Consider the following 24,110-nt stretch of genomic DNA (forward strand, 5'->3'; position numbering starts at 1 on the left):
ATTGTTGTGTGTGATGTGTGACATTAGCTAGTGTGCAGTTATGAACTGAAGGGGGGGGGGGGGGGGTTAGCCACTTTTATTTTATTAGTAATATATTTGAAATATACATAATTGCCCATAATTCATAGAAAGTTTTTGTGCAACACTACAGATTTTTCCTTTTATTTTTGTCTTGACCTCTTGATATTATGATATAAATTTTGTTGTTTAGGTTAGTAAATATCTGCCAAGACCAATACTGATGTTTGTAGTCTGTCAATTATTTGGTCTTTTAATTAATTATAGAGGTTATCCGTTTGACGTCACACTCCGTATAATTACAGGTTATATCTACGTGAATGCGTGAAGCAAGAGTGAGTTACAAGCCAAAGAATGTTAGTGAAAATAAGAAAGCTGTGGTGCATTTGTTATGTTATTCATTGCTTAGTAATATCACTTTGCAGCTGGAAGAAACAGGGCCATTAAACTCCATCTGCTCACTGGCTTGTACCGCTGAATTAACCCAGTCCCCTCTATTCCCACTATTCAATTGGCTATTCCTATAAGTAACTCACTTGATGTAGTGATTCCCCCCAAGTCTTTGTTCAATTATGCAAACTTGCTAAAAGTTTCATTTTTTCATATTGGTCCCATTGATTTTTGCCTTAAAAACATGGTGTTTACCAACCATTACTAACTTAGAATGATGTAAACGGATAACCTCAATAGTCCCATAATACATGTGGCCATTGTGACCATAATTAATTTAGTAGATCTGATTGGTTCCCCTATTAGTTATACGTTGTATGCTTCGGTGTAACGATTTCTCACTACAGGCTCTTCCAGTGTTACTCAAACGCATCACAAAGATGAGTAGTGTACGACTGTACCTACCCAAGGACCTACGACTAGCTGATAATTGGTTCAGTGTTGGCAAATCCAACCAAGAAGTGATCCGTCGGTTCCCAGATGGGGTCCCTCTTCTAGATCCTGTAGAGGACATGAACATCAAAGAGGAATAGTTTAAGAAGATTGTCAGGGTATGTTTTGTTGTACACACATACTTTATTGTAATGACATAGCAAGTTAATACATTACTTATGATATTGTGTGTAGATACAGTGAATTCACCCTTTATAGAGCCACCTATAGGACTAAATGTAAGTGACCTCATTAATGAAGAGGCCCTATTGCTGAAAACCTTATTAATGCTGCCTTAATGGAAGTGGAGGTTTTTGCATTGCGCCAACATTTACATTTCGTTGAATAAAATGCCTGTCTTGATTATAAGCCAGGGGGAGGGGTTTTCAGCACATTTGCCTGGTCTCGAATAGAGGACTGGACTGTTATTTATATTATTGTTAGTGGCTTTAATTCTATCCCTTTCTGCTGTTCTTTCTTCAAAATAGTAAACTATTATAATCTCAGAGCCATCTGAGTGATGAAGATGCTACAATTGAACCAGGCATTTATTTTTGATATGTTTGAGTAACACCCGGTGTTTAATCAAATTCGAGTTGAGTCTACATGCATACGGACTTGCATGTGAGATCTTTTGTCTTAAATAAAGGCCCTGTTCATTACTGGTCAAAAATGCTGGAAAAGCATGAGGAAATCTTTTACATGAGAAAGTACAATATTATTATGTAGCTATGCCAGTGTAATAGAACAGTCACATGTTGTCAATATCACATGTAATAGTAAAGTACTCTAATAGAGCAGTCACAAACTAGTTGTGAAAATATACTTTAATAAAACAGTCAAATGAAACTCATTAACTGCGACCTACACAGTAGATTCCCATTGTACAGTACATGTACTTATGTGAGTGAAGGAACCAGTCATAGCAGAATCCCTACTAGAATAAAAATAATACAGCAAGGTGGATAGCAACACAATTCCTAAAGTACACAGAAAAAATTGGAATTTTCAACTAGAGTAGGGACCATAGCACATCGATAAAAAGTACTGAAACAAGTTGGAGTAGTACATGATATTAAATCACAGTAAAACAATAAGAAGTGTTATATCCCTACTGTGCATTTCCATTATGGTATCTTGAGCACAGTTGGGATATAACACTTCTTATTGTTTTACTGTGATTTAATATCATGTACTACTCCAACTTGTTTCAGTACCTTTTGTTGATGTGCTATGGTCCCTACTCTAGTTGAAGATTCCAAATTTTTCTGTGTACTTGTTTGTTAACTTTTTTTGTAAATAAATTATTATGACTGGTGAACCCACGCATACCACATCTGAAATGGCACCGCGCATCCCAATTATCATCTGAAAAGTGAAGTACCCATTATGTTTTGTTGTCAGCTATGTTCAACCTCATTTTGAATCAAGAACTGTTTGAAAAGCACCTCTGTAATCCACGCATGCCAAAAGAAAGAAATGGTGCCACGTGCCCCAGTTATATTAATTATCATCTGAAAAGTGAAGTATCCATTACGCTTCGTTGTCGGCTATGTTCAACCTGTTACATAGCAGTACGAATCAAGAACTGTTTGAAAAGCACCTCTGCTATCAAAATAGTCACTATGACAAATACAGATGATTTCCGTTACGAAGGGAAGCCATCATGTGCTATTATCACCAAATCGACACTTTTCACTGTCAGCAAAGATGAATGGGACACAAAGGAGGACACTGGTAAGTCCATGAAGGATGGATTGTACGTACTGCGGTATGCCAAAAGGTATCTCTCGGGCCGAAGCAACATCAAACAGTGAAAAAATCAAGCCCGTAACCTTAACCGTTATCAAATTATGCTTATCTGAAGTTACTCAGTTACTCAGTCAGTCAGTAGAAAATTCTGTTAAATAGATTATTTTTAAAATTCCGTAGCAACTTGTTAAAAATGTTTCAGGTCGATCTGAAAGCTTAATCCAGCGCCTAAACCAAATATTTGTTCACTTTTTGATAAAAGCACCAATTTTTTTACAGAGTATATGGAGCATGCACTAAGTGTTTTAAGAAGGGGAGGCACGTAAAAAGTCCTCAGGAACACCCCTTTTTGCACCCTGACAAGAAAACTATTTGTTACTATTAAAAATCAATCGTGTTTCTATCAAGTTAACTGCTGGGCCTAGTATCATAGTAGTACAAAGCATACAGCTGGAACATAATAGCCTATTAGTAATCTATAAAATAAAAAATAGAAATAGTTTTCTCACCTAGGCAGTAAACAAAATCACTAAAGTTTCCATTTGCAGGGATTCTGTTAAAGTTTTGGACCTTCAATGCTGATGATTGTGTAGTACTATGCACAAGGATCATCCTGATGTGTATCGTTTCTTTATTAAAGGGGTATAACAAAAGTTATTTAATGCTAAAGTCACAGGTGGATATCTCAACAAAAAAACCATGAACTACAGCAGTTCAATTATCAAGTACAGAGCTTGAACAAAAGGTCCCTTGTCCTTATACTGGGCACCATATGAAAGGTAATTAAATTTATAGTTTAATGAAGGCAGTTGCAAGTTGTTTCAACATCATGTTCTCAAGTTACAGCGCTTTCAATTCAGTGTAATATAGTATAAGCAAGAAAAGCACAAGCAAGTGTCATAAGGTACTTCTTAGTGCTCAAAATCTCACTTCATTGGAACCTAGCTCCTTTATGCTTATTTTGAGCATTATCACAGCACTAAGAAATACCTTAATACTCATCTGTGTGCTTTTCTTGCTTATGCTATATTACACTGAATTGAAAGCGCTGTAACTTGAGAACAAGATGTTGAAACAACTTGCAACTGCCTTCATTAAATTATAAATGTAATTACCTTTCATATGGTGCCCAGTATAAGGACAAGAGACCTTTTGTTCAAGCTCTGTGCTTGATAATTGAACTGCTGTAGTTCATGGTTTTTGTTGAGCTATCCACCTGTGACTTTAGCATTAAATAACTTTTGTTATACCCCTTTAATAAAGAAACGATACACATCAGGATGATCCTTGTACATAGTACTACACAATCGTCAGCATTGAAGGTCCAAAACTTTAACAGAATTCCTGCAAATAGAAATTTTAGTGATTTTGTTTACTGCCTAGGTGGGAAAACTATTTGTTTTTTTATAGATTACTAATAGGCTATTATGTTCCAGCTGTATGCTTTGTACTGCTATGATACTAGGCCCAGCAGTTAACTTGATAGAAACATGATTGATTTTTAATAGTAACAAATGGTTTTCTTGTCAGGATGCAAATAGGGGTGTTCCTGAGGACTTTTTACGTACCTCCCCTTCTTAAAACACTTAGTGCACGCTCCATATACCCTGTAAAAAATTGGTGCTTTTATCAAAAAGTGAACGATTATGTCAATTTTAAGGGTGCTCTGTACAGTCCACTTATATGGCTTCCCATGAAATTTAATTTGTTCTATAACTTACGAATGGTTTTAGCCAATGTTCTGTACTTTTTTACTGGATATAAGCTAACACTAGTACACAGTTTAGTCCAAACCCAACTGCCAAATATGCTTTACAACTTGAGTTACAGTTTTCCCTTTATACTAGAACTAGTCCTACAGTTTACCCACAAGAGCCTTGATACTTTTATGATACACTATGCTAAACAGCACAAACCATTGTGCGTTTTTATTTTTGTCTTTTAACTTCTCAATCATTACATATTTATCTTTTGGGTTGACACTCCCAGAAATCTTTTTCTTTACTTCCATGTTATTCATCATCTGGACTTGCTATTTCAAAATGGCAAACGCTCTTCTCTGGCAAAATTACTAAAGTAGCTTGTGTGAAAATTTCATGTCTTTTGGATTAAAAATGACGGAGTAGTTCTAATTTAAGTGAGAGGGTGTAGAATGGCAAGATGCGTGTGCTTGTTGCTATGGGATACCTAATTTACAGGTACTAAAATGCGTCAACATGTCACAGGCTAATTAAGTGACCATAATATTTCTTTTAGTGCAAAACAGACTATGTCTTGGGAAGCCTTGTACGAACTGTACAGAGCACCCTTAAGGGCTTATGTACTGCACTAGCTTGTTTGGGTTTAGTTTCACCTAACCAATACTGCCTCATCATCGTCAGGGGAAATTGAAGCTGGTTTTTGGATGATATTATTTTGTGGGCCACGCCTACTCCTTTGTGGTCCCTACTATATAGTAACTATCATACTGTATGATAATTCCCAGTTGAGAGTTTAATGCTGAAGAGGTAACAAACAGGTCACAATGTAATCTTGTAATGTTTTCCTCCTACAGAAGATAGAGGCACTGGAACATCGTATGTACACATACCCACTGGACAAGAATCCTCAACTAGTGAAACTGTACAACTTGTACTCTGACAAGTCTGAGGTGTGTTAACTATATCAACTAATTGTTTAGTGTACTATCGTGTACGGGAGCTTATGGTTTACACCCTACTTTACAATGAGGTTGTTGTACTTGAAATGCAGTGGTACATTTCTTTTCTGAACACCTTAATTAAAATGCCTATTCCACAGTAACACTTGTATAACAAGTCATAGTATTATGTACCAACTCATTGTAGTGTTCATTATAACATACTAACATAATAATATTATGCTGTCCTAGTGATGGTGTGTTGTGGGTATACTGTAGATTGAGGCACAGGTCAAGGCAGCACAGAAGGAGTTGAAGAAGGTACAGACCATCATGCAGATGGATGAACTGAAGTGTAGGAAGAGAGTATTAAGACGGTATGCTCTCCCTAACCTGTATATGTATTGTAATGTGTGTTTAGTGTTTTGCCATATAGCGGGTTATTTTCGAAAGGAATTTATTTTCGAATATTTCACAGGGTGTATTCCCTTCGAATATAAATTATACGAAAGTTTTGTTATAGAGAATGCGTAGGCGGATCAGTGTTATGATGTTATTAAAAATTACATTTGCGATCACGTGTTGAAGGCTAACATTTTAGCCCGTGACTGAGAGCTGATGTTACCATATCTCTGTGTGAGGATCCGTTTTGTAGCTATTTTAATGCTGTGATTGTAGTTGCTGTGATGAATAGTCTATATTGCTACTTCAAGCCCACCGCAGGAGTTGTTGTAAAACACCAAGATAAACAACTGCCGGATCCAAATGGCCCCTTGTCTGCAGTTGTACCACCTAAAGCTATACGAGATGCCAACGATGCTTATGCCAAGGCTTGTTCTTCAAGGAATCACACTCGTGAACACCCAGTTGAACGCAAACGAGGTTTTTACGTAAGCTGGCATCAAAAACTGTGGTGTTTTTGCATTAGCTAATCTGATAGCTCTCCGTTTCAGAATGAATCCTGCCGTTACCCATTTTAAGCAAAATTTAATGAGGCTACACCTTGTTCACTGCATGGAAAGTGGTACTTGTATACTATTTCCATTGATGAAAGAACTTCCACATTATTAGGCAACTTTCTGATGGTGTAAACCACCTGGTATTGTTATTATTGTGATTTCATCTACATATTTGCAAAATAAGTTTATCTTAACTATAGTACTAAAATATGCATGTAGAGAAAATTATATGATTTAAAGCCTATGCCATAATCAAGTCAAGTGTAATGCACTGTCAGATTATAGTGATAGAAGGTAAAGGTTGCATTTGCCTTATCTTAGTTGCTAGGAGTGGTACATTTTTACAGTGCAAAAGTAATGTAGGAGAGGAGATGAATACAATAGGCTTAATTGCAGAAATTTCCCTTGTACATGTAGTCAGTGATTAGTTAATTATAAGATACAGTTCAAATAGTAAACTTGACACTAGAATTAACAGTATGTGGGTATAAAACAGTCAGGCATATATTTATACACACACTCAGGTTGTAAAAGAGTTTAGCTATAGTCTATAATGTAAAGGTACATCATTTGTAAAAAAACAAAAAAACTTTGCTAATTATATCAGTTATGCCTGCAGCTTTGAAGCCGTTCTTCACCATGAAATCTTTTCCCTTGATGTAATTGTAGGCACCAACAAGCCAACCAGCTCCCAGTAGTTTCATTGTGGACATTCTCAGATCAACAGGCACGACATTGCCCGATTGACCATAGCCTTTCTTGACCTCCTCTTAATACCACTTTTGAAATTTGTCCCGTAAAAAGTCCTTTGCTGGTTTGTTTATGCTCATGTCCATAGGTTGAAGGCAGTCTATACAATTTGGAGAAACTTTTACTACTTGTATGTTGTTGGAATCTAACATGTTGAAAACGTCATCTGTTACCTGACCTTTAAATTCATCGAAAATGACTAATGCAATCTGATTAGGTTTTCCATGTGCTTTGCGCTTCTCTGAGACATATGGCAGAATAATCTTTTCTATGTACTCTTTTGTCTTCTGCTCGTTAGACCAATGGTTTGGTGTGAAAGTCACATTCCAGTCTCGGTGAAACACAAATCTGGGTAGACATGCTGATAGTCTTGCCTTGATGTATTAGCTGTAATGGAAGGAGCTCACCACTTAGTGCAGCACAAAGTGATTTGCCGCTTGTCATTGACCCCTACTGCTTCGACCCTCTTTGATCCTTTAGCCTCCATTGTTCCTGGAATGGACTACTGGAATGGTGGAATGAAATATTTAAATGTTCAATATTGGTCAAGTACATAAAAGGTAGATGCCTGATTTGTCAACAACATGAAGCCATTTCTGTGGTTGGACAATATGGCACCAAACAAATAGTTTTGTTCCTGTGCTAATCCACTTTAGGTTTTATGGAATGAAATTCACAATGATGAATAGGATTCTGTGGTATTGCCAAAAATCTTTATTCTGTAATATACCTCTTATATTACTAAATATAGGTATTGCCCGTAAATAGATACTGTACAACAAAATTTGGAATGGTATTTAGTAAGTAGCTATGCAGAAAACATAATACACAGTTTATTGTGATACCACAACATCTGAATCCTGTCATGTGATTGCCGTATGGCTTCTTTGGTGTGTAGAACTGTAAGAAAACTTAATAAATTTATCATGGTTAAATAGCAGTCAGTGGAATAAAAGTTTATTAATAGGTAATGGACATGCAGAAGCACTCAATAAACATGGCTATATAGCTTTTAGTGCAAAACAGTCAATATCCTTTGCTGCACATTCATAATTTTTATTCATAATTTTTATTCATAATTTTTCAGTAGTGATCAGACAAATGCCAGACCAGCTTTATGGTTGATCTTACATGGCTGCCATCCAATCAGCCAACAACACTGCCTCAAAATACTTGTTTACACTATGGTGTACAGTGACTCCACCTGGTTAATTTAATCTCCTAGCAACAGAACATTGTTATTGTGTCAACAGCAGTAACAAGCCTAGTCTTGTGACCCAGGAAGTGCTATCCAGCCTCAGAATCAAGGAGTTACATAATCAACTGAATGTATCGAAAGTTTATGAAAAAGCAGACTGTTTAAAGCCGTTTTATTAGAAGTATTCACCTAAGTTGTTCAAGAGTAAAGTTGTCTTCCGATGTCACCTTATAAAACCAAAGAGTGGTGACTCAAAGTTTCACCAGTAATGAAACACTGTCCTCTACTAATATGATGTATGAAGAGGCCATGTCTAGTAAATTTCCCTTTTGTGAGTTTTAATTTATTCCTAGTCATTTTTGATTTGTTTTTTACTGTGTTCAAAAGATTATGCAACTACTCAATTCTGATGTTGGCCAGCCAATATTTTAGCTAGATCACACTTCCAGGCCCAAGAAATGCAAGCATTTTTACCAGACGGTATTTACGCATTAGCGCGAGCTCAGCTGGGCACGAGACTAATGAGAGCCAAAATCCGACCTGACAAATGTCAGACCAAACAAGCAATCTTGCTAATTGGTCGGTAAACATCTGATGGCCAACCATCATAGTCATCCCTGAGTACATTTGTGAAACTAGATGAATGAAAATTGAAAACTTTAATGGTATTACTAATAAAAGCCATGAAACAAGAAAGAATCACTGGGATGGCAATGCAAACCACAAATCCCTATTTTGACTCTGTCATAATTGCTACATGCACCATTCATCATTTTGAGGCAAGTCAAAATAGGGATTTGGATATGGATATGCCTTTGAAATATGAAGATAAAAACAGCAAATTTCAATTTTGTCACTAAAGCACATACTATTTCCTTTTCCTTGATACTTGCTAAAAGACCTATGTATACTCATTGCAAAAAGCCACCAGACAGTTGTATTTAGTTAGAGGATGTTTTCCAAGGTGATTTTAGGCGTGTGCTTTATTAGGATTTTTGCAAAAAAATAGTATGAAATCCCTTTAAGTGACCATCTCAGCAAAACCATAACTTGTTTGCACTAGCATGCATGTTGAGAAAATCAACATTACAACAAAACAAAAAAATTCATAAAATTATGCACATTGCAAAGAAAATATATGCAAGTTTTTTATCAGGCCATTACTCAGAGAAAGAAGGCTCAAATCGATTAAAACTGTACACCATCTTATTTGCCTGCTCATGGAGAGTTCAAAAATCTTTGTTTTATTTCTGTAGCCCCAACGGTACTGTATGCGTGTCACACATGTTTGTTTTTAATGCGGTAAACATAAGCAACATCATCATTTTTTCAACTAATCCGTTTTCATACCCGTATGCATAAGTGACTACAGAGCTAACACTATACCTTAGCTGATTTGCTAATCCATGCTAAACCTTTAATCCAAATTGCAACATTGCAAATGTAATCGCCTGCAGTTTATTTTCAGTATAGTTACTGTACAAATCGATTATGTTGCTCTTCCTACTGTCTAGTACTATAATTGCAGAACTACTCCAGAAGGCTGAAACTTTGGTGATCCATTCCTTGGACACTACAGTGGAACCTCGATTGTCTGAAATAATTGGGGGGAAAGGGTATTTATATAATCAAACAGTGCATAAAATTGAACTTCCATACATTTATATACAGAGCTTTGCTCAACTACTCTAATAAAGCATACACTTGTTGACAAAATACCCTAATTCAACAGTCAATTTGGTGTTCAAATAATCAAGAGTTCAGTTAATCAGTGTTCGGATAATCAAGGTTCCACTGTACAGATAATGAAAAATTTTAATAAAATTTAAAAGTTGTGCAACAAGCAGGTTTTTGCTGAGACGGTCACATATATGATCTAATTTGGGAAAATACTGTTGATCTCTGCACATCAATAGATTGTGAGATATGCAATTTAACTTTTCAATCCGGTATAGTTTTGTGGTCAAAAGCTACGAATTTGATATTTCGCCGTGAATGCAGCCAACCATAGTGTTTGTTTTACTTCAATCCGTAGCAAGCTAACTATTGATATAATCATGATGTTGAGCACCTATTTTCATGATGGTATCTGTAACACAAGCATGTCACCATGGGTGGTGGCAGAGGGGTTGGTGGGCAATTGGTATATGAACACTAAAAGGCCAAGTAGGCCAAATTTTGTCTGCTTTCTTAATATTGGGTTCTCAAGACTATGGTCACTATTGTGGTCATGTTCTCCAACATGTTTTCTTCTCTTCCACAGGTATTGTTTGCTACAGAAACATTTGCTCTTGGTCTCAATATGCCAGCTCGTACTGTTGTCTTCACAAACACACAGAAGTTTGATGGGAAGGAATTCCGCACTGTGAGTTGTACTGTTGCAGTGCTCCCGATAAGAATTCTTAAGCACCAGAACAAAATGTCCTGATAAATCCAAACTTGGTTTTGTAAGGACACAGGTGACCTATACACTGCCTGTAGTAAGCATTCTCTGATGTATGGCACTCTGGCTGTAGGCATTCCCTTTGGAGAGTGTATAAACAGTGGAATGGACTATTGGAATGGTGGAATACTGGAATAGTGGAATGGGATTTTTTAAAGTTCAATATCATTTTTATGTCCAAATAAGTACAATTCCTCCCCTTATGTAAGCAAATAAATAGGATTCCCCTTAAAGTCAGCATACTTTTCCTCACCACAACACTTGTATGACTTATAATTCAATACTTTATTACTTGTGTGAAACTAACTGTGTGTGCAATGTGGCACTGCCACAATGAACTTGGCTTAAATTTTGTTTTCTGACATAATTGTGGAAACGGCTCATTGTAAATGCTTACAAGATAGTCGCATTTCACTTTTCCCAAAGATTTTCGCTTAGGTTCCTAGGTTAGTAGAAAACACCTCGTACAGGCTCTGCCTTTTGTGTTCGCCCTCCAGTGCCTAACTGATAAAGTTGATAATAAATGAATACTTCATTATATAGTGAATGTACTTTTACAATGCATTCGTGTAATCAACTAGCTAGCTAACTTTTTATCATTTGGGAACAAGGGTTAAGTCAGGAGTATTCTTGGTGTTCCCAATAAACTGCTATTGTGTATGTTCCTAACTGACTTTACAGTACGATATATTGGTAAACTTTGTCTATGGTGAGGTGAATTATGCTAAATAAGCTGACTTCAAGGGAAATCCTATTTATTTGCTTACAGAAGGGGAGGAGTTGTGCTTATTTGGATGTAAAAAAATGATATTGAACTTTAAAAAATTCCATTCCACCATTCCAGTATTCCACCATTCCAGTATTCCACCATTCCAGTATTCCACCATTCCAGTATTCCATTCCACTGTTTATACACTCCCTTCCCATTGTTGTGCTGAGGATAGACATTCTTTTATGTGCTGAGACAGTTACAAGTGATTTTGTAAGGTTTCTGTACAGCAGAGAGGTTGGTGTTGGTACATTAGTGGTTACTCTCTTGGGTGGCTTGAATTCCTAGCAACCAAGAGACAGCTATTAGTAGTAAAGTAAACAGCAAACCAAATATGCACACCCTGGGCTTTTTGGGCTCCTTTGATAGTACATTATGTCCTGCCAAATACAATTATGGTCAGACATTGGCTAATTTGTCTGTGATTGTCAGACATTACCTGGAGCACTGTGTTGGTGATGATTTTACTAAAAAAAACATTATAGTCCTTGAATTTGTATTTTTAATACTTTTTATTTATTTAACAAATTACTTAAGACAAGGATAGCAATGGCAGATTGCTTTTTAAAAAAATTGCATCCAAAAAATTGTTTTGTAAGGCATATATGACTGTGGACTTTCTTCATGTGAACAGATCACATCTGGAGAGTACATTCAGATGAGTGGGTGTGCAGGGAGGTGTTGGTCTTGACGAGCGAGGCATGGTGATAATGATGGTGGACCAGAAATTGGACTCTGCTGCCGGCAAGAACCTCCCCAAAGTGAATTTCCCCAGCTATTGTGTGCTTTCCTATTACTGTTCAACCTTAACTGGTACAATATAATTATGTGCAAGTTTGTATGTATGTATGGCATTTTGGAAAGATTAGCAGCATGGCTGTCACCTAAGAGAATATGTGTAGAGAATTAAAAATTGAGTAACTAATGGCAACAGTTGCTGTGTGGTGCTGTGATAAATGTATTGTTGTATTGTTGAACAATTGTGATTACCATCAACTCAATTTTTTTTGTTGCTTTTTTGCCAGTACCATAGTCCTACAGTGTATAAGCAAATCAGATTTGCCCAACTTTGTTATGTATAGGTTTGAATGGAATGGTCTACTGTAAATTAAAAAATTAAAAATCGAAAACAAAAGCCTTCAACAAGTATGGGATTCTAACCCACATGTGCAAAGCACAATGGATTAGTAGTCCTTTTTCTAAACCACTCGGCCACCTTGTCACACTTGTTTATAGCTGTGTCATTTAATATTTTGTTGGTGTGGGCATGTATTCTTGATGACAAGTTAAAAAGTAGAAGAAAAAATTAGGAGTTTCCAGTTTGATTATAATAATATTATTATAGCCATAATGAACTGGAATAAAATGATCAATTAACAATTAAGCCAAACAAAGTGTACAAAGGAATGCTATTCCATGTATGTATCACAAAGACAGCTGTTTGAATGGTTTGGATGTTATGTTTAAAGTATAACTGAGAAGGAACATGCAGTGTAAAAGACAAGGTGGCCGAGTGGTTAAGGCATGTGTGGGTTCAAATCCCATCCTTGTCATTGGCTTTTTTTTTCTTTTCTGTTTTATCGCTAGTTTTTCCTATTTTAGATGTTATCTTTTCCCTCACTTCATAGATCTATTCATTATGTTATGTGCTCTTGTATTGGTGTTAGGGTGAGGCAGATCCTCTAAATAGTGCCTTCCACCTCACCTACAACATAGTGCTTAGCCTACCGAGGGTGGAAGAGATCAACCCAGAGTACATGCTGGAGAGGTCCTTCTGCCAGTTCCGGAATAACTCCTCCATCCCTGTACTAGAGGAAAGTGAGTAGTGCAGCTACAGAGGTTTGAGGTTGCTTGATACTATTGGTACGATCGTATTATGCATGTGCAACAGATAAAGCCAATGAAATTTACTCTTCGTGAGATTCAAATATGCTCCTTAAATTTCATTGGCTAGTTTTCGCGCATGCGCGACGTTATGTTTCAAGCAACCTCAAAACCCTGTACACTAGTAAAGTGTGTGTGTGTGTGTGCGTGCATGCGTGTCAACGTGTGTGTGTGTCAGTGTGTGCGTGTGCGTAACAGTGATGCCACAATATGAAAATTTAATATCACAATATCATGGGACTGATATCACGATATTCATGATATATTAAATGAATTGAATATGTTTATGTTTTCACAGGACAAGTATTCAGTCAATCCATTATGCTTACGTAGAACAATGATGTGATAAGTTGACACTTGTTGGTTTTTTGGGGTTTTTTTGGTTTTTTATGCATCACCACTTTTTTTTTATGCATCACCACATGTTACCAGAGAAATATCCTCTTATTTTTGCAAAATATTAATATCAAGTCACTTTTCACTAAATAATTTGTGTTTTGTATAAATTTTTCTCTATCATGATTATCATGAAATGCTTTTATCACGATTGTCACAAGATACGATATATCGTGGCATCACTAGTGTGTAAGTAACCAGGGAAGCACTCTATCCAGCTGTGTTAATGGCTATACCTAGTGGTGTTAACTAGGAAGTGAATGCCATTGTCTCACATACTGGGTTAAGTTCAACAACGGGTTTGGGTGCCCATAACTCCACAAGTGAGGCATGGTATATGCCTGCTTCCTACACTGACTCGTAGCACCTGCGTAGTGCACAGTATCCGTGACTACAATAGGGGCCATTAGTTTTAACAATAGTTAAAACAATAGTGAAACGTTGTCGATTAAAAAAAAACAAACATGTAATTTGTCATAACAGTTAGTGTTTTTCTAGTACAGGTGTAATGTTCTCGTGTACAGTTCTAGTTCTAATATTTTAAGTTAGTATTAGTTCTAGTATACCTTGTTAGAAATAATAATCAAACGGTAGTACCGTTTAAGTAGGGATCGTAGCAAAAGTTTGTTTTCAAGCAACAAATGAAATGACAATTAATATTGTTCCACAAAGTAAAATTTGAAGTATCCCAACAGTAAAAAAACATAGTAAATACTTCAGCACACATACTTCATCTGTGCTTGTACCCAGTGTATACATGGTTATGGGGGCTTTACTTCATGTATGACCACTACTAAACCACTATAATTTAATTACTGCATTAAATTCAGTATTCGGTACTTTAAATGGCCACATCGGTATCTGAATAACTAAATACCTCCCAACTTCAGAAGGTAGTATACTGCATGGCTATGTACAAGCAATATATGCCCTAATGTTTATAATTTGATTTGCAAATATTTTAGTACTGAAGGATTAAGAACATGTAATCTACAATACAAGTCCGTGTGTTTGACTTCGTATTATTGAGAAGGGTATAGAAATTATTTTCAAAACTAATTCTTGAGTGGGCATTGATTCCACTAAGGGGTGCTGTTTAGTCAAATATCTACATGGTACAGTGTATAATGTAATCACATTTGCATGAGCCCTTCATGTGCAGTTACAAAATGTTACCATGGTGACACAAAATTGGTCTTACTGGTAAAACCATACTACTAAAATATGTGCATTTGAATTTTACCAGTGCTCCCAATAACGGTTGGACATTTCCAGACAAATTAGCCAATGTCTGATCATAATTATACTTGGCAGGACCTAATGTCCTATCAAAGGGGCCCAAAAAGCCCAGGGTGTGCATATTTGTAACTACTAATAAAAGCTGTCTCTTGGTTGCTAGGAAATTAAACATTCAAGCCACCCAAGGGAGTGACCACAAATGTACCAATGCCAGCCTCTCTACTATTTAGAAACCTCACAAAATCACTTGTAAAAGTGTCTCAACACTTAAAAGAATGTCAATCCTCAGCACAACAAAAGGATTGCCTACAGCCAGAGTGCCTTACATCAGAATAATGCCTACTACAGGCAGTGTTATAGGCCACTTGTGTCCACGCAAGTATAAGTACGTATGTCCAGGCAAGTTTGAATTTGTCAGGACATTTTGTTCTGGCACTTAAGAAATTTTATCGGGAGTACTGATTTTAGTCGATGTATATACCTTGCTGTAGATTTACAGAATTGTGTATATAGTTCCCTCACCATCACAGCTATTTTTTTTTGTGGCATAATTACAGATAATAAGGCTGAGATTGTATTTTATTGTTGAAACATTTGTTGTTCATAATACAGTGGAACCCCTCTATTATGGACATTTTGGGACCCAGAAATTTTGGGCACTTTTTGCTGTAATATAGAGGTTTTCCTCTTTCAGAGGTAAAAATGTATTGAACCAGATCTGTTGGAACCAAATGTTTGTCCTTAATATGGAGGTGTTTTCTAATGTGTCCTTAATTTGGGAAGTTTGTTAAGAGAGGTTCCACTGTACTGTGATGGCATTATCTGGCAGGCTGAGAATGGTGATGAAGATTTTGGCTGGGGCTAAGTTTACTTTCAGAGAAACTCTCAAAGGCAAACTAATAACTATTTATATTGCAGTTTTTGTTGTTTTTTTGAATGAATTAATGAATGAAACAAAGCATAAAATTGTATATACACCCGTACAACACACAAGTACAGTAAACAAAATATTACAATGGAACCTCAGTTATCCAGACTCTGGATTCATGGTTAAACCGAACTACAGAAATAACTGTTCTATTAGAGTAGTGACTGTTCTATTAAGATAGTTGAGAATACTGATATAAAATTGTTTATGCTATTTTATACACAGTTTCAGAGATACGGACTTTTCAGACTTATGGACCACCCCTAGTCCCAAGGGTTTTGGATAAGTGGGGTTCCACTGTATTCACTGTTTTATGGTTCAGTGCTGGTGGTTATAACCCTGGCTGTTAGTTGGGAGGTCATTAGTTCAAGTCGGTACTGGGCTATCTACATTAATTTTGTTGTGAACCTATTTTATTCTAAGTGGCTGTTCTACTGTTTAGAATATCTTGGATTATACCAATGGTCATCCATAAATGTTTATTGGATGTACACAGAACTGTGGTACCTTTTACACCCATTGTATATGCCATTCAAATTCAGATTATATGTCTGTGCAATTGCCAATTTTCATAAAATGTGTGTTGATAACATGGGATGACTGAGGCACTTTAATTTGGTATGTGACATGCTCTACCGTAGACCCTTGGTTATCCGCCCGTTTATCCGAAATTGGAAATGACTGTTCTATTAAAGTATTTTGAGCACATGTGTATGTTCTATTGGAGTATTTCAACAATGCTCAGTATATAAATGTATGGGCTTCAGTTATCTAAACAATTCACTTATCTGAACACTTTTACCATTGCCTGAGACACATTGGGGTTCATCAGATAACTGAGGGTCTACGGTACTGTAAAAATCTGGTGGGCTACTCCACTATAAAAATGGTCACATTTGGAGAACAGCTATGTTTACAGACTTTTTCATGTTAGTAACACTTTGTGGCATGCTGGTTTTCTTGGCTGTTTGACACATGGATTTGGAATCAGTGTGGTAGCACAGATAATGGAGGTGTACATTTTCTCACAAAGAGAAACTGGCTCACAATACCTTCATGATACCTTGGTTATAGGTATAAACAATCAAGCCCAAAAGTGTCTTCAGCCAGACCCAAAACACTTCCAACAAATTGCTTATTGCTACACAAATTTCATTTCATGGAATTTTCTAATGACTGATTAACTAACTGATGAATTATACAGATTAGCATAATTTATGATTGGTTTTTTTTTTACTGTTAGATGTTACCTTAGCCAGACAGGCACCTTTTGGCATACAGCAGTACATACAATGTATGCTTCAAGTATACCGTCTTTGGTGTCCCAACTCTTTTGCTGACAGCACAATAACATACGTAATACTTCTATGTAATTAAAATTATGTTTTAAAAAATATTTATATAAAAATAAAATAGGGATCCAGCAATAAACAATAGTGAAGCAAAAGATGATGTTATTACAACAACATAGCCATTTGGGAAATCCCTACACTTGATCAATACCAATGTACGGTATTCCAATATTGATAACATACTTGCTTTAATTATCAATTTATTAGCATTAATAAAGTTAATTTGTTATGCTATTAAGCAAAATCTAAAGTACATGGTTATAAACTAATTACAGACATAATACATTTCAAGTGAGTGTGGCTTCACACATTCCTACAAACTTCCAACATGCCCCCAGGGTTTAGCAAGGGCAAGGTAGGTAAGTATAATGGAGTAAATATCTAAATCATACTGCTTTCTATTGATCAGCTGTATATAGGGATAATGACTTTGAAAGCTAGCTAAGTGTACCCATGCACAGATACTAGTTTTTCATACTTTGGTGACTGTTCTATTAGAATATTTGACTGACTGCTCTATTAAAGTATCTCTATCTTTGTTTTTATTGGAAGAGGAGGGTGGAGCACTGGAATCCACCACTGATGCCATACTGATAAATTAGTGTAAAATATACTTATACCGTATTGCCTCGAATTATGGCCCGGGCGTTTATTTCTTTAAAGCACCTATTGCTCATCCAAAAGTAGCACTAAATTTGATGTTTATTGCTATAAAAGGTTTCTGTTGACACAACAAAGGTTTTAAATGTGACCAGATCTGCGAAAAGGGGTCTTATAGCCTTTATGAATTTCCATGTTTGATGAGTCATAACCCATCATGTCTTTAACCTATTGTCTTAAAAGTACATCCAGGAATAGTGCTATAATTATTAGGAGTGTAAAGTGACCAAATTTCAGGCTGGTACCATACTCACAATTCAAGTTATGGATTGCCAAATGCATGCAATTGGAAAGGCTATAAGACCCCTTTTGCAGATCCGGTCACAAACGATGTCTATTAAAGCTATGAATATTACAAACTGGCATTCATGGTGGTCACATTGTTATCAACCCAGCAACTAAACGAGACCAGGCATTTATACGGACCGGCCATAATTCGAGGCAATATGGTAAACAGTATTACATTCCTGATATTAAGTGACGAAAGAACCTGGCTTGTCAAAATACTAAACTACATCTCATTCAATAGCAATGTATTGGTGGACGTGGCTCCACATAAGCTTAGCCTGCAGGCAACAACAGCCATGGATTCATGCATAACTACAGACAACAATATTACTGACAAATAAGCATGTGTGCCTACAGACAGTACTCCCAATAAAATAATTAGCAAGTGTGGCTCACAAATAAGCTGTGCTGCAGCATGACTAGACTATGATACATTACTACACTTCCACATCGTCAAATTAATTATTTTATTAACATGTGATCCAATTTGGGTCAGGCCCAAATAAAATATGACCCAGGTGACCCAACCCAGTTTCAATACTAGTATGCATGTAATTACAATAATGTATTGATTTACGAATCAGAGAAGTAGTAAGGTGGGGACTGCAAGGTGGTAGGGCACAGGCCCAACCAATCAGCTTCAGTGCCCTACCAGCTCAGTTGCAGAAACTAGTCAAGCGAGATTGAAATACCCTAATAGATCAGTCACCCTAAAATACAACAGTCAAGCATATATTTAGTATGATAGTAAATGATAAACTGCTTAAATTGCCCTCAAATTCAACTTTAGAGGATCTAACTTCAAAATTTTCCTTGGGGACATGCCCCCAGCATATGCTGTGTAGCTTAGTACATCATGATTGCTGTAGGTGCCCAACCAATCCTTCAGGGCTAGCTACACCACTGGAACAGTCATATACGCGCTATCCTGATTGCTCTATTAGAGTATCTTGATCTTTTTAGGAAAACTTTCAAGTCCCTATGCAGATCCTTCCCTGAGAGATGAATGTCACTTTCACATGCTAGTGTACGCAGTTATGTGTGTATGACCAGTGAAGTAAAAGTCCAGCACAACCACACTTGAATAAAATTAACTATATCTAGGTTGGTGTAGTGTTGACAAACATACAAAAACCATAAATAATTGTACCTATTAGTAACTGCAGTCATGTAGTGTTGTTTCAGTTAACTAAAACTAAAAGCAAATCCATATTATCAAGAGTTAATAATAGTAGGGAGGGAGAGTGTCTAACGCTCAATAGGCCTGTATAAAATGAGCGCGTAAGACAATCTGGCTTCTTAGCCAGACGTGTTAATTGCATGAAGGGAGATGTGAAATGAGGCAAGCCGCAGAAGGACATTATCGATACTACTAGCTGTTCACGAATCAGTCTCATGAGCAACGTGCGAGGCAGCGTGTGCAATCAAACATGTCGATTTACGATGAACAGCCCTCGGTACTGGCCAAAATTGAAGCAGAAACAGTTCAGCATAGCAAGAAGAAGCGTCAGAGAAGATCAATGAGGAAAGCTGAGATGAAGCACACTCGGAAGCACAGGTAGAATTGCATCACGAATCTACCGTTCAGCCACGTCCCGAGGTAAGGCCCAAGAAGAAGCGTCGATCGAGGAGTGATGAGCTGGAAGTAACCAAGAAGAAGTGTCAGACGAAAGCAATGGCAAGGAAAAGAAGCGGCGCCGATGAAACACAGCCTGAAGAATCCCAACCTAAGAAAAAGCGCCAGATGAAAGTTATGAACGATTTCTCTCTGGTTCTTCCATCACTCACTGGAGTAGCCATCTTCGCATCACTGCTTTCTCACCAACTATTGATTTTGCAAGGCCATACAAAATGTGACATAACGTGTTTATTGCGGTCATCAACACTATAGGAAATTACAAAGATATACGATAATAAGCGGGGTGCTCTACGCGCTCATTTTATACAGGCCTATTGAGCGTTAGACACTCTCCCTCCCTACTATTATTAACTCTTGATATTATAAATAAAACTAAATCTATAACTAAAAAAACAGCAGAATAATTTACTAAATCTAAAACTAAAAAGAATTAAGAAAGATAGCTAAAACCAAAAGATTTTCTTATGTACAACTATAACTAAAACCAAAAGGTTTTCATGTTCTTAACTAAAAACTAAAACAACAAAGAAAATGAATTAAGAAGGATTACTACAACAAAAAACTAAAATTATTGAAGAAACTAGCTGTGACTAAAGCTAAAACTCTTCGCTAAAACAACACTATGTTGCTCAGACTACTGCACATATAAGTTCACATATGTTCTACAGGTGGAACAAAGCACAGAATGAAACTGTACTGCTATACGTAGCATTCAAACATCAATATATGCTATAGTTTGTGACCTGATGGTGGTTTAGTTAGCTACAACTAAAAGTATTTTTAGTAAGATAAATATGTATTAACTAAAACTATAATGCATATCCGTGTTATAACTAAAGGTGGACCGATACCGATCAGAGGAGGTAGGACGTGACGTCACGATAGTTGTATGACGTATGCGTACTGTAGATTTTGCCATAGGGTTGAGTTCTAGTAAACCGTGAAGATTAGCGTTGTATTTATTGTGAGAAATAGTAATTCAATAGTGAAGAAATCGTTTTATCTACTAAGCCCCAGCGATATTACGGTGAATTTTGCAATAGAGCGTTATTTAGAATAAATTCTGACCTTGTTTTCAGGTACCTGTGTTTTTGTTCACTGTAATACTTATTCTTAGTTGTGAGTAGTAAATGCAATCGACTTTGGCATCTACAATGATGCAACTAGCTGATACATAAAGTTTTTCATCTGGTAATTAGCTATCATTGGAATTCAATTCAATTACGCAAAATTGTACGCGTTATGACATCATGTCCTACCCCCCTTGATACCGATACCAGTGGTATCGGTAATACAAGGTACAGATACAACAGTAGACACCACTGTTATTAAACCATCTCTAGCTAAGTTTCCAGTAGCTAATAACTAGGGATGCACCGATTCTAGTATCGGTATCGAGCCGATACTGCTATTTTCATGAAATATCGGAATCGGCCATTATATTGTTTCAAATACCGATTCTTATCACGTGCGAGAATAAACTAATGTTCGTTTGTACTTGCTTATTTTACTAGCACAGTGGACGCCTAAAAGCATCAAGTATAACACTAACAGCTACAAGCAAAATTACTGATCTATGCTGAAACCTACGTGTGAAAACGCTTTACTGAGAAAAAGATCGATATACTCTAATAGAACAGTCAATAACTCTAATAGAGCACTCAGGTAAAAGTGACTTTCAGTATTTTTTTTGTAAGCACCATTATGATATTATTATCTACACTTCTCCAGAAGAATACTGGAATATCCACTGGTTTACATTTCAGTGACTTCCTTCTTTGTGAATCTTGATTGGCTACTTCATTATAAACTTGAACCATACTGAAAACATGTACAAGAATACCATGAAATGCAATATATAATAAATGTGTGAACTATGAAGTAGCTACTTTAAGGTACTTGGTATCGGTACTTGTACTTGCAGATACTTCCCAGCTGAGTACTTGGTATTTGAAGTATCGGTAAAAAGTGGAATCGGTGCAGCCCTACTAATAACTTAGTTGAGCTAATCAGTAACTTAACAAAGTAGCGAAACAAAGCCTTTGTTACACTTTTCCAAGTATTGCTGCAACTGCTCCGTGTGTATTCTAATATATTAGAGCACGTGAATCCTTTGTATTTAAATGGTAATGCAGTTGTTCCTCAAGAAATAAGTTTATGACTACTTGGCTTGCTTTTTCATGAAAAGGTTTGGTTGAAAAGCTGTAACAAACATTGTACAATTATCGGCCGCCCACGCAATTAATTGCCTTATCAATAAGCTTACAAGAAAACTACCTCAAATCAAGAAATTAGTAATCCACAATGATGTTTTTATCATGTTTAGCTGTTATACAATGAATATTTTAAAACTTGATTGAACTGAGATCAATCAATTACTGTGATATTTTAACAGCTAGCTATGTATCACAACAATGAAATTTCTATAATAAACTTGTCTAGACTTCAATGTATAGTATCGGTATCGGCAAATAATTTCAGTACAAATACTGGTATCGGAAATATCGGTAAAAAGTGGTATCGGTCCATCTCTAGTTTTAACTGAAACTAAATCTATAACTAAAATACAACAGAATATTTTACTAAATCTGAAACTAAAAAGAATTGGAAAAGATTACTAAAACTAAAAGATTTTCTTATGTACAACTAAAACTAAAACGCTTTAAGAAATGTTACTAAACTATAACTAATAGATTTTCACATTTTAAACTAAAACTACCATATAGCCTAAATATTTCGAAGGGGGAAAATTTTCACTGATTTCGTGGTTTTCGGTGTTATCAGCGAAAATTTTACCCTTGAAATATTTAGACCTCCATATAGTCTAAATACATTTTGGGAGTGTTTGTAAATCCACAAAAAAAATTTTTTTTAGCAACATTGCTCAACCTCGAAATATTTAGGCTACAAGGTATAACTAAAACTAAAATAACACAGAGAATATAACCATAACTAAATCAATAACTAAAAGGAATTAAGAAAAGTTACTATAACTAAAACTGACTATGACTAACTAAAACTAATAGTCCAACACTACAGTCATGTAGCAACATGTGTTCTTTACTTCTTGGTAGCAGCTGGCTTTATTTTAGCAAGTGTGCTGCTTCGATTCTCCATGTTCTCAACATCTTCATCTTTAATCGATGCGGCATCATCAATTTTCATATCAACTTTAAATGTTGATTCTTCTTTTATTTCATGCCTCTCGGGTGGTGATTCATTGACCTCAGTTTCATCATCATTAAGATTAGTCTCTTTCTCACAACCAGCATCTTGCTCTTCAATGATTGATTCTTCTAGTCGCTTAAAGGTCTTCAGTTTCACTGGCTCGTCAGTAAACACATTGTCTTCTGCTTGCACATAAAAGACATGACTAACTATTGTTCTAGAAATGTACAACAACATCTACATACCTAATTCAATCTCTGACACTCCTTTTGATGGACGTCTCCTTTCCAGCGTTGTGCTTAAGTATTCACCACCAATGGTGCTGCTTCCCACAGATGCAGTTGATATTTTCTTACCACGAAGACTAACATCACTTTGCGCAGCTATACAAGGACATACATGTATGTACGTATACAGACATATGAGGCTATAATTATACAACAAAACTACAGAAGCCATTTTACCGTAGTTTTGTCTATACTATACTTGTTACAGTCCTACACACAGAGAACAGTGTGTGAAGCTAGGATCTGTTCAACTGTATGAGACATGGTACAAAATTTAGTGATTAATTGATAACTTCACACTGCAAGCAAAAATGGGGTACAAAGGAAGACAAAGGTAACTCCATGATGTGTGTATTACACAAACTGCAGTTGCCAAAAGGCACCTTGAAGCAAAATCTAACAATAAAAATCAAACTCATACATACATAGCATAGCCTCAGCTGTTACTCAGTAATGTTGTCTGAAGGCATTAGTATGGTATTAGCATGTAGGTTAGTTAGTTAGTCAACTAGCATAATTTTTTTTTAAATTATATTCACGGTAACACTGAATCCATGTTTGGGCTTAATTATAAGCTACCAATGCACTGTGAATTACATGCCAAGGCACTATTGTTAACTAAAGAAATCAACCACCAAAAGCAAGTCCAGCAGCAGCAAATTGTAAAATATAAGCCCTCAAAGTTCGGTATAATTTCTTCGTTTTTTCTTTGCTTAGGAGACTCATGGGAGTTTTTAGATTATTCTTTTTGCACACTTTACAAAAACCAACTCAACTTTCTTGAACAATGGTGCACTTTAAGAACATATTGTTACATAATCATGTACCAAGTTTGGTGCAAATCTGATAACCAGTCATAG

General features: G+C 36.2%; 1 protein-coding gene across 2 annotated transcripts in view; it reads left to right on the plus strand.

Moving 5' to 3' along the window:
• The window catches only part of LOC136255866 (exosome RNA helicase MTR4-like), a 28,673-nt gene extending 12,790 nt beyond the window's left edge, over positions 1–15,883 (plus strand). For both annotated transcript variants that reach the window (XM_066048760.1, XM_066048759.1), the window contains 2 exons: positions 13,077–13,227; positions 15,541–15,883. In XM_066048760.1, the coding sequence (XP_065904832.1) occupies positions 13,077–13,227; positions 15,541–15,605 (216 nt within the window). In that variant the 3' untranslated portion in view covers positions 15,606–15,883. The remainder of the gene's footprint in view (positions 1–13,076; positions 13,228–15,540) is intronic.
• The last annotated feature ends 8,227 nt before the right edge of the window (positions 15,884–24,110 follow it).

Source organism: Dysidea avara, chromosome 5 (assembly GCF_963678975.1).
Source record: "Dysidea avara chromosome 5, odDysAvar1.4, whole genome shotgun sequence".
In the NCBI taxonomy this organism is placed as follows: Eukaryota; Metazoa; Porifera; class Demospongiae; order Dictyoceratida; family Dysideidae; genus Dysidea; species Dysidea avara.